This window comes from Cyprinodon tularosa, unplaced genomic scaffold, assembly GCF_016077235.1.
Source record: "Cyprinodon tularosa strain WSP-4 unplaced genomic scaffold, ASM1607723v1 ctg226, whole genome shotgun sequence".
In the NCBI taxonomy this organism is placed as follows: Eukaryota; Metazoa; Chordata; class Actinopteri; order Cyprinodontiformes; family Cyprinodontidae; genus Cyprinodon; species Cyprinodon tularosa.
Window position 1 is genome coordinate 886920 of NW_024038844.1, and position 12127 is coordinate 899046.

A 12127-nucleotide genomic window follows, 5' to 3' on the forward strand; every position below is an offset into this window, starting at 1 on the left:
ATCAGAATCAGAAAAACTTTAATAATCCCAGGGAGAAATTAATTTCTTTACATTACTCCATCTGTAATAGAGTGACTATAGGACACAATTTCATACAATATATATAGTTAGGGGGTCCCCGCTCCATCTCGCCATCAGTTTGGGGGTCCTTGGTCTGGAAAACATAGAAGACCCCTGTTCTTGAGGGTTTTACTTTCCATGTAACTTGTTTGTTAAACCTGCCTGGTATAATTTTCCAGGATTCCAGTATTCCTTTTTAGTATGTATTGAAATGGAATTTCAAATGGAAAAAAGTATTAAAAAAAAAAAAAAAAACATTTGCACCTTAAAGACTACTTTCCTATTTTTCTTTTAATAATTACTCATAAAAAAAAAACATTCAAGCAGCACATTTTTCCTGATGTTTTTGAGAATATACTGTAGGGGTGAAAGCTGCAGCTGCTACTAGTGTGAAGTGAATGGAAAGCAACAAAGCGTTAAAGCAACAATGGGGAAATCTGTCCCCTCAATGCTAATGTAAACCCTGGTTGGATAAGGATTCAAAACTGGATATGAAGATGAAATCTGACGCACAGTTTCAGAGTTACAACTGATAAAATAATTGCTGTCTGTGGTTCTACAGTAGGCTATGGTGTAATTGAGCAATATATGAAAAAAAAAAAAAGAACTATGAACTAGTTCATTTTTTGGTTTTGAATTATGAACTATGAACTGAACTAGTTCATTTTAAAATGTGTGAACTGAACTTTGAACTAGTTCACGTAGAAAGAGAACTTTCCCAACACTGGGCATATCGGATATCGGCCAAAATCCCAATATCGTGCGTCCCTAATATGAACCAAACTGGATGTTTTCGTATATTGTTTGGTATGTCATTGTTTTAATATTCAAAGAGAATACAGTTGCTATAACAAAGTAGAATATCAATGATAAAAAAAAAAAAAAATTTTAAATCAGCTTAGATTTAATTTATAAAGCTCACCAATAGGGCCGAAACAATTAATCGGATTAATCGTGATTAATCGATTATTGAAATAATCAACTTATTTAATAATTGATTAATCTTTAACTGGAGACTCTAATATATGCCTTTGGAAGACAGATCAACCCACCTTGAGCAGCAATTATACAAAAATGAAAAATATATATGCTCTATACAGAACTCAAGTGGAAAAGTTTGAGTTTCACCTGGTTTAATTTAGCAAAAACTGTACTTTACAGAACCTTTAGCTATCCCATTAATCAAAAAAAATAAACTACTACTACTACTGTGTTTTATGAAATCTTACATCTGCAGAGGTCATTTGAATTTGTTTAACACTCATATTAATGGAGCCCAAATTGGTTTGTAGAGCAAGGCAGGGATAAAGGTTAACATCTTGTCAGGTAGATGTGTAGAATAATATGATGAAAAGTTAACGTCTCTTTCTCCTCTTGCAGTAAATTACCCAGCTGGGCTCGAGCAGTGGTCCCTAAAATCTTTTATGTGACAGAAAAAGCCTGGAACTATTACCCGTACACCATAACAGGTGAGTTTGCAATGCAGATGTGCTGCGCAGGCTGTTTGGCGGCTTCACTGAAAGCCCTGCTGTGACACTCTACCTCTTCAGTCTGTGCCAGGTACAGAAACAGAATAGCTCTGCACTGCAGCCACATAACACAAAGCAGTTTTAAGGTCACCTTCTCCAACACTTTTCAGTTTGTTTTTCCTTTTTCTTTTTTGAGCCGCAGCACATTGTACTTACCACTTATCACTTTGTACAGAACGCTTTGCTGGATGTTTGTAGCACTTTGGAGTAGTGTGAAGAGACAAGAGAGGAAACGTGATCCAAACTGCTGATCTGCACGCCGCATTCCCAACACGTTTCGATAAAACCGCATGGAAACAGCTTATCTATCTAAACCCTGTTATACTGCTCATATGTTTTCTATTCGAGCCATTTCAGAGCAACTTTAAGAGGTTGAATCCCAGTGAAGCAACATCTGGGCAAAGTTGGCTCAGGTGATTTAGAGAATCCATAACTGGCTTGATGCAGGGGAGCCCAGAAAGACTGAATTTATTTCAGGAATACAATTATGAGTTTGTCTCATATATTTCAAAGATTCATGTCATCAGAAGTAAGAGGACCCAACCTTATTTAAAAATTTTTTAAATTACCACATGTTGTCCGACAACAGTGTCTAACTTAACTTCATCCACTTTTCCTGTTAACATGGTAAAGCCGTCCGGAACGTCAGGCACCAGGCTACTCGTGATACAAATGATCCAATGAGCTGCTGTCAGTCTGGGTTGCTGCTGCTGCTACTTTTAGACACAGCAGGCAAACCTGTGGCAAACCGGGCGATGGGAAAGAAGGAGAAGATGATGAGAAAAAGAGAGCAGAGAAAGTGTGGACTGCTGGAAGAACTGCGGTGAACTGCTGAAAGAAAAGTGAAAAAGTGGTGTAAAGATGAGCCTGCACATTTTGATTATGTTTGGCTCAACCTGCTGCTGTGAAGCAGGATTCTCCACCATGAACAGAATCAAAAATAAATATGAATCCAGGCTCAAAATGAGCACCTTGATATGTGCTTGAGAATGGCTTTGTCTCCATTCAAACCCAGGTTTGCAAGGCAGCCTAAAGCCCACTGCTCTCATTAAACCGGTCAGTTCAGGCGTTTCATAAAATATGTCAATCAGGAAATTGTGTATATATAGAACTGAACGATTGTTGTTCCCTCACTTAAATTTTTTTTTAATTTTAATCGATTTTTTTATGTTAAAAGTCAATGTATAACATGGATGCATAAACACCTCATTTTATTTCAGTGTTAAACTCTGTTTAAAGTAACAGATTACAATTAAAAATGTCTCTGGACTAGGGCTGGGTACCGAACTTCGGTACTTTTATGGTACCGACCGAAATGCTTCGGTTCTACAGAGTACCGAAACACGCCTCGTCTTTCGGTACCAAGTTTCGGTGATTGGCTGTAACACTTAACGTGATTGCGTCATCCAGGAAAAATACACAGGTGGTCACGCCTACAGCCAGGGTTCATGTGTATCTGTTGTGAACTGGTTGTGAGCGTCGTGGAACCCCTTTAAAATGCCCCCCAGGTCAAAAGTGCGGCTTCACTTTATTAAGACTGATGCTAATAGTGCGTAATGCAATACATCGTGCACGGAAACAATTTAAGAGCAGAAAGTTGCTCGGTGTTTGACTGCAAGAAGAGCGGACCGCAGCCGGCGCGACCATCCTCCTCTCAGCAGCCCGTGGGCAGAGCAAAGCCAGGGCGGAGTGAATAATGCGAGACACTATTGGAGAATGCTGCTTTCAAACTGGACGCAGCAGGAGCAGCAAAATCACGTCTGCTGCTTCTTTTTTGCTGCTTGTACCGGCTTCTGACGCGCGGCTGAAGAAGCTTTGCTGCTCTGGCTGCGCGGTCGAAAAGTGGCTCTGACGCGCGTTGGGCGGAGATACTCTATCCTTTATTTGCCTTGCAGCTATATTTGCTGTGATCAGTGGGAATAAAGTAGTTTCATTATGTTTTTAAGTGGGAAAATCTACCTGAAAACTTAATCAGTGCAGTCAGTTCATCCGGCCTTCCAATATTTCTGTGGGAGCCGCTCAGACCCCCAATACCAGCGGTGCGCTGTCAGTAGGATCCCATTCAACGGGCTTGTTTGTCAGACATGGTCATTTTTCTAAAGGAAAACTGCTAAGTAAAAAGGTCCTCACAATGTAACAGTGAATATTAGACACTGAATTTTTTTTTTATGTAAGAGGAAAAATGTAAATGGAAAAAACAGAGCTTAAAATAAAACTCAAGATTTGTACTTTTTTATGTTGTGTAATTTTCTTTTTTTTCTCGAATTGATATTATAAAACTGGTATCAAAAAAAGTATCGTTCAGGAACCGGTATCGAAGTGAAGGTATCGGTATTGGTACCGGAACCGAAAATTTTTGAACAATACCCAGCCCTACTCTGGACCTTTACTGGTTGATGGTTTTCTTTTTTTGGTCCCTGCTGATTTTTAATTATTTAACCTGCTCATTTGGATAATCATGACTGACAGCTGTTAAAAATCCAAATTTCTGTTTCTCAAGCAATTTGAAAAAAAGGAGGGGGAAAAAAAATAACCACTAAAAAAAAGTCCCTCCACTGTGCAGTTCCTGCAAACATTAACTCCTCATGCCATGTGTTAAGGAAGCCCAGGTTGCTTAAAATGCTGCCTGTAACTCTTCAATATTCGTCTCAACAATAACCCGTAGATTCTACATAGAAACAAAGTCAAGGTAGTTTTCTGATTGAGCCCGCTGGCTGTAAACGCGTAAACGCTGTAAACGCTGTAAACGCTGTTGCCTTGTAGTAAGAAGGTCCTGCTTTCTGAATCCTGGTTTGGGGGTTATTTGCATGAAACATATCATCAGAAACAACATTTACTAAATCCTATGGGTATATATAGGGAACTTAAAGGAGAAGTTCGGTTTTTTACACTTTAAGCCCATTTTCTGTAGTGTCCAGGATGAAATCGAATGATCGACACCAAAAGTTTGACAATTGCTCCTGTCTCTGCTTTTTGGCTCATTTAGAATCACCCCCTGGCTGCTTTAGAATGGCTTGCATAGAGCATGTCCGATAATGTCCTTAAAACAACCTTAAACGTTCTTTTTTTAAAATATGCTACTCACCGGGTCGTCAGCGCTGTTCAATGACGTTCCAAAAAAAGTTTCGTGAAGAAAAAACGTTCCTGTAGTGTTTTATTTAGCATTTTGTAAATCCCATTGAGTTCTGTTGGAATAGTCAATATTCCCCTGCCACCGGAAACGGAAATGGGGCCTGTTTACACAGTTGTAGTCTTTTCGCTTCACTCTGTGTACTCCGACGTCGAGGTGCTAACGTCTCTGTTAAACACTTTAAAAAACTCTGAAAATGGAATACGAAAGGTGGATTCTTGATTCTCGACGTCGGAGTACACAGAGTGATTCTCGACTCCGACGTCGAGAATCAAGAATCCACCTTTCGTATTCCATTTTCAGAGTTTTTTAAAGTGTTTAACAGAGACGTTAGCACCTCGACGTCGGAGTACACAGAGTGAAGCGAAAAGACTACAACTGTGTAAACAGGCCCCATTTCCGTTTCCGGTGGCAGGGGAATATTGACTATTCCAACAGAACTCAATGGGATTTACAAAATGCTAAATAAAACACTACAGGAACGGTTTTTCTTTACGAAACTTTTTTTGGAACGTCATTGAACAGCGCTGACGACCCGGTGAGTAGCATATTTAAAAAAAAGAACGTTTAAGGTTGTTTTAAGGACATTATCGGACATGCTCTATGCAAGCCATTCTAAAGCAGCCAGGGGGTGATTCTAAATGAGCCAAAAAGCAGAGACAGGAGCAATTGTCAAACTTTTGGTGTCGATCATTCGATTTCATCCTGGACACTACAGAAAATGGGCTTAAAGTGTAAAAAACCGAACTTCTCCTTTAAATATTTAATAAAATGGAATCATCATAACTTTGGTCCAAACATGTAATATTTACAATTGACTTTGACCTAATGGTCACAGTTATCTGGTCACATGATTCTCTGCTCTTTTTATTGCTGCTTTTATAGGATGCATATCATTTATGAAAAATAGCTTTTTTTAACACTGAAACACAGAGACACATACATCTGCTTTTTGACCCTGTTGCTCCCATTAACTACCATCCTGTGGATGAAGATTCTCTGTGTGAGGATACAGGCAGGCTCTAGACGTATGCCCATCAGTGGTGCAGATTCCAAAACGGGATTAGTCCAACTTTTCATGATAAACGAGGAAACTCCCTGCTTTTGACAAGTTTTTTAGTTTACACTTGCAGTAAAAAATGGATTTAAAGCTGTTAACTAACCATGTTGTGTTTTTTCTCTGCTCTGAACCTGTTGTCTGTCTGCCTCATCATGCTCTGATCTGAAGAATATACAGTAAGTATAACTGAATATTAAACTCAATCAATCCTGCACCTCATTTTTGCTAAATTTATTTTATATTTTATTTGAAAAACTGAACTGCGGTACTGTTTGAAACACCCTCAGTAATTCATGATTAAAATATTGTTGAGGCAACAATTGAGACAGAAGAAAAAAAAAAGCAGACAGAACCATCATCGCTGCTTTCTGCAGTTACTGAAAGACTTTCAGAGCACACAGGAACCCAGACACCCGGCATGTCGCCGTTTGTGGGGCCCGTCATTAACCCACAGGAAACGTGAGGCCTTGGCCAAACAAGCTCACGCACTGAAGATACATAAGCATGTTGTCAGGCTGCAGTATTTCACTGAGAGATATGCACAATATGAGTCACTCCGCTTTTTTCCTTATTCTTTCTGGAAAACAGAGAGAATATTTTGACAGCAGCAGAATGCTTGTCATTCTTTCTCTGCACGATTGTTTGGTTGTTTCTGTACCATAAAAACATTAATGGAGGTTTTTTCTTTTTTTAGTTTGCCAAATGTTTAATTTTCATGGGATTTATTTGTTTTATTAATTAATTTATTTACACTTTTAACATCTTTAAACGTTTATTCAGCAGAAAGTTCAATGTGAATTAAACATCCAGTACATCACAAAATTTTAAAATGGGGGCTGTTTGTTGGACATGTTGATTAAAGCTTGTGACATCCCAAAAAAAACAAAAGTGGTTTATTCAAAGCAGATTGAAAAACTTATTTTTTTACTTGTTAAAAAATGTTGAAAACAAATATGTACTTTTTTCTTGCTCTTTTCAATAATGTGTTGATTTATTGTAAATCCCAGTGTTAGTGTTGCCTGTCCAGGAATTATGATTAAAGTTAGCGACTCGATCCAATAAGCTGGGCTTCCTTTAATACAGGTGTAGGCAATTCCAGTTCCTGAAAGCCGGTATCCCGTTTTTTTTGCCCGAAGTCGTGCGAGAATTTTTCCGATCGGGCCGACTTTCAGCCTGATCGTGCATCCTGCGTCATGTAGTGTACAGGAAATAACGAGGGGAGCTTAGCCTCTCACGACCACATAGCGATTAGGAATCATAAGGTCGGGAGAAAATCATACATGTTTGATTTCCAGTCTTCTCTCATAAGGTGTTCGTGGACAAATCCTGCTGTTAAAGCAGAGCTATGAGCCGATTTACCAGAACCTCAAACACTGCACATGTGCAAACTTCTTCTGCTTTCATATTGATGAGCCCAAACGGCGCCATTTCTCAGCGCTGAGTCCGATGTATGGTTTTTGGACGTGCGGTGTGAGCAAGTAGATCGCATTAGAGCAGGGATGGGCAATTCCAGTTCCTGGGGGCCGGTATCCTGCAACTTTTAGATGTGCCTTGGGTTCAACGCACCTGAATCAAGTACTCAGATAATTGGGAGGTCTCTGCAGGAACCGACTGCATACTGAGGAGGTAACTCAGCCATTTGATTCAGGTGTGTTGGACCAAGGATGGATCTAAAAGTTGCAGGATACCGGCCCCCAGGAACTGGAATTGCCCATCCCTACATTAGAGCATCGGGTTGTATGGTGTGAGAACATGCATTATGAGCTGTGAATTTTTAAACCCTGCGATTTTATGGTACAGTTTGAGCTTCAGTTGCGTGCAACGATTGAAAATATTGCCCGGCTTTAGATGTGCCTTTGGTTAAACACAACGAAAGGTCATTAGAGGATTGAGATGACTGGAGGAACTGACTGCATCCTGCGGAGGTAACTAGGCTATTAGATTCTGGTGTGTTGGACCAAAGATGGATCTAAACGTTGCAGGATACCGTCCCTCAGGAACTGGTTTGCCCACCCCTGCTTTAATAGAAGCATGAAACAATAAACTAAAGCTAAATGCATTGTTTAATTAACGAGGCTCGATTCTTAATCCGGGTTTAGTGACTGACCTAGGATCTGCCTGCATGAGTGAGCTCAGACTTTCAATTGAATAACAATACATTCAAACTTGTGGGCGTAGTCTGGCATCGCATAAAGTTTGAGCGGTTTGATTAACATAGCAGGCTTATTTGAAATTAAAAGGGGAGTTAGTTAACCCAAAGGAACTGTATAACAGAGCTGTTTATTTTTCCTGTCGCCTCCCTCACAGTGCTCATTCCTGCCCAAGTTCTCCATTCACATAGAGACGAAATATGAGGACAACAAAGGAAGCAACGACAATGTAAGTACAACAGGTGTTTCCCCAGGTTACCTGCTCCCTGCTCGTATTAGTTTGTTTTTTATTTTTGCATCAACAGTTTCACATTTCAGGAACAGGCTTCCTCTCCTGTTTTCCACTGCAGATGGCCTGAAGGCTGATAGGGCCCCGATAGTCTGGATGCTGCACAGACCATATTTGTCCATTTAGGCAAATTTGTGATGCTCTGTTTGGTCTCAAATTGACATAACCCCTTCAGTCATTAGTGATGGAAATGTGCTCCATTAATCTTTCCCTAGCAGCGTTCGGCATTTTACCAACTGGGATGTACACACATCAGCTAATGCATAATGCTTTTTAAAAAACAAACATCTGCAATATGTGAGACCCCTCTTTAGTGGTTCAAGATTCCTGTCCCCATCATCGCTGCCTGATAAAAACATAGCATTATGTGTGTGCTTCATTCCACCGTGGACTCCAGCTCCGCTGCATGTAGTGTCACCCTGCGGACCCAGCGAGTTAATTAACCGTGCTCCTGTTCGATTCTTTCATCTTAATGCAGCGTTTTTGCCTGGTCTCTGGTCTCTTCATGAAAAAAAAAGGTGTAGAAGGAAATGAAATGAGGTGGCAGATAGAATAGAGGATGAAGAACCTCTGCAGTGCTGCAGGAGGGAAATTCTCCTGACTGAAGTGATGATTTACAGGCCGCCTTATTAAAACGCCCAGTACACATGAGCTTTGAGTCGGCCAGGTACTGCTCCACTTGTTGGATAGTTAATTTAATTTGGGCTGTTGGACCACTCACTCTACACACTCCGGTTCAGAGGGACATTAGTCATCAGGAGAGAGTGCCAGCGCCTGGACACTGAGGAATGAGCGGCTCCTGCGTAACAAACAAATAGCTTTAAGTGCGTTGCATTACGCCGGGTGCACAGAGGATTCATTTGAAATTCTCTCCATGAGTTATTTCAACAAGCTGGCGTTTGGGGATGGATGTATCGAGTGTCCTATTGACATGTCCAAATGGTTTACATGTCCTCTTAAAGCCGGAGGGGAGCCAAACGGGGAAGGAGCTTTAAATCTGTCGAGATGGTTTTAGATTTACGTGTTTTTGCTTTGACGTGACAGAGTGATGGATCAAAGGCTGTTGAAATGAAATTCTAAAACCAGAAGCTGCCACAGGCAATTCAGTTTGCAGATAAAAAAACGGAGAGAAGATGTGGAGATATGCGCTCGCATTGGATCCTCTGTTCAAGACGCTCTACATCTTTCTAGATGCGAAGCAGAGATGCAGAAATCCATGTTTGCATTTAGACACTCATTAATTCAGTCACACTAATAATACAGCAGCATTGCTTTGTTGATTGGGTTAGTGAAACATTTACTGTATAAACTAAAATTATTATAGTTCTGGATTCTTAAATTACCTATTTGTACCCATTTGTCTTTTATTTTGCTATTTTCCCACTTGGTTTGAGTTCTTGTTTAAAAGCAAAAACAAAAAACTGAAAGAAAATTTTGATCAAAGAAAGAACGAAGGCCAGTAGTGTTACATCTAAAGACCAAAAATGTTATTATGCATAAGAAGTGATTAGAGATGCCAAGATATTGTGATTTTAATGAAGAATATGCTTTAAACACACACAGGATTATAAAACATGGTAAAAAAAAAACAAAAAACAAAGATGTTGGTTGCTGTTTGGGTGTTTTCGGATTAGCCATTTGATTCAGGTGTCTAATAGTTACAGGAAACTATTCCTCTAGGATTGGAGTTTGAAACCTCTGGTCTAAGGAATGGTTTAAGGGTGCCAGAGGGTTTTGTTAAAGACAGCAGCAGACTGTTGTTGCCACATCTATGCTCAGATCCTCCTCTCATTCCTATGGAGCACAGCTTACCAACCTGGGTTCTTGGATCTCCGAACCTATTGGGTATTACCTCAGACAGGGACCCTGTGAGATCCACCTGGCTGGGCAAAGAGAAGTCGTTGACCTGCTAAATGTCTTCTTCCCGAAGCCGAATAATTTTTCATCAAACGGGTCAGTTGTATTAACAGCCCGAATACAACCCTACCTAATCGACTCTCCGGTTCACGACAGCCTTCTGTTCTCATACAACTGCACCTGGAAGTTGGTCAATAAATTATTTAGCAACTGAAAAGTTGCAAGGATGTTGTTTTATTAAATTTTTGGCCAAAAGAAACCTAATAAGACCTTCAGTTATTATTGTGTAACCCAACGTCAGCTCTTCTTTACACCTTCGAAGAACCCGATATAAAACAAGACTCAAATATCTAATGTCCACTGAGGGAGAGGCTTTCCAAATGTAGGTAGGGGAGCAGACAACTCATGTTACAGATGGTAGATGAAAGTCTCTGAGTCCTGAGCAAAAGGTGTGCAAAGAGGGCCTATAACTATTAGAATATCGCTGAAGCAAGCTAAATATGGATCAACACAAGGAGACCGGCCGTCACAAAAACCATCGGGGAGGAAGAACAATCACTTTAAAGCCACATTTTTACCACCAAGAGTGCAGAGAGCGAGTGGCTGCAGAGGGTTACACGCCTTTCCCTCAGCAAGGTCCAGAGAAAGGGTCAGTGACCCAGGCAGAAAGAGAGCAATAAGATCCAGCTTGGAGGAAGTACGGAAATGGTTTGTCCACAAAACGCCACTAGATAAACTTTAATTTTATCACCTGGTGTAGGGTTTGTCATCGGACCTGAAATGCCCGTTGAGTCCAGGAGGCAGCTGATGTGTACGAGTCAGTATGATAAACAGGTCTTTAAAGCAGCTGTTTGTTTTTAGTGTGTTTCTAAGGATCTGCATGTGGAAATTCCTTACATTTTTTTAGTTTATCCGACCTGATTTCAATGTGATCCATTTCTCAAAGCTAAGAAATAAAAACATTCATGTTTTTTTATTGTATGATCAACCTCATTGCTTGTGGTCAGGAAACAATAGCAACAAAATAATAAGAAAAATGTGCAATCTGGTGCTTAAAGAAGCCATTAATGTGTGAGCTATTTAACAGAGTGCAGCTTTTATTTACATTCATGTTTCCCTAAATCTCCCTTCAGCAGTTTGTTTCTTTTGTTTTTCCGCTTTCTTTGGTCTTCTCTAGAATAAATCTTTAAGCAAATTACATCTGAAAAATCTTGCTGGATTTACTCATGTGTAGATCAATTATTCTGAGCCTTTCCCTTTAATCAGTAAGATGTTTATTTACCCTTTTATGTTTATATAAACAGCCTGCAAAGTTTAATGTTTTTAATAGCATTAGTTTTGTGTATTACGAGTATACTAAGCAGTAAATATACAATTACAAATACTAATAGGAAGAAAAGTAGAAGGTTTTCAGCATTTGCAGAATCAGATGACTGAACATATGACAGTAAATGAATTCAGCGATCTATTAGGTGCAATAAGCTACTTAAAAAGTGAGCTTAGAGCGCCTCCTAATGGCTGCACAGACCATATGCTTCTGTTGGGTCGTCTTTCCAAGACTCTAAATTGATGTTGCACATTTCAATGTGACATTAAGAATTTGTAGTCTAGTCTAAATAGAAAAAAAGACGTTAAATTTAGCGTAACAAAGACCTCTGTTGATTTTCAGATCTTTGATACAGAGCTGAAGGACCAGGAGAGGGAGGTGTGCTTCGTCGACATCGCCTACGATGAAATCCCCGAGCGCTACTATAAAGAGTCTGAGGTGAGCCTGTGTAGGAGTGTGTGTAGATCCCCATGAGTATGAAGATTTTACACAATCAGTAGTGAAACCTTGTGATAAAACGCCTCTTTGTATGCACTACTGTTTCTGTTGTAAAGGTTAAATGAAAAGGTTCTTCTGTCTCTACAAGAATAGAAACCTTTTCTTAGTTTTAGGCAGATCACTGATATGATCCTCTACTTTAGATATCCACAGCAGACACCCTCAAGTCTGCTTAAGGATTCATTTTTAACCTATAATAAGTAGTTACAAATTTCTTGGGAATAATG

At 39.8% G+C, this 12127-nt stretch overlaps 1 protein-coding gene across 2 annotated transcripts in view; it reads left to right on the forward strand.

Annotated features, from left to right (window-relative positions):
• LOC119784435 (cytoplasmic phosphatidylinositol transfer protein 1-like) overlaps nucleotides 1-12127 on the forward strand; it is a 90698-nt gene that overhangs the window by 72462 nt on the left and 6109 nt on the right. For both annotated transcript variants that reach the window (XM_038286481.1, XM_038286482.1), the window contains exons 3-6: nucleotides 1441-1529; nucleotides 5948-5955; nucleotides 8087-8158; nucleotides 11745-11840. In XM_038286481.1, coding sequence (XP_038142409.1) covers nucleotides 1441-1529; nucleotides 5948-5955; nucleotides 8087-8158; nucleotides 11745-11840 — 265 coding nt within the window. The remainder of the gene's footprint in view (nucleotides 1-1440; nucleotides 1530-5947; nucleotides 5956-8086; nucleotides 8159-11744; nucleotides 11841-12127) is intronic.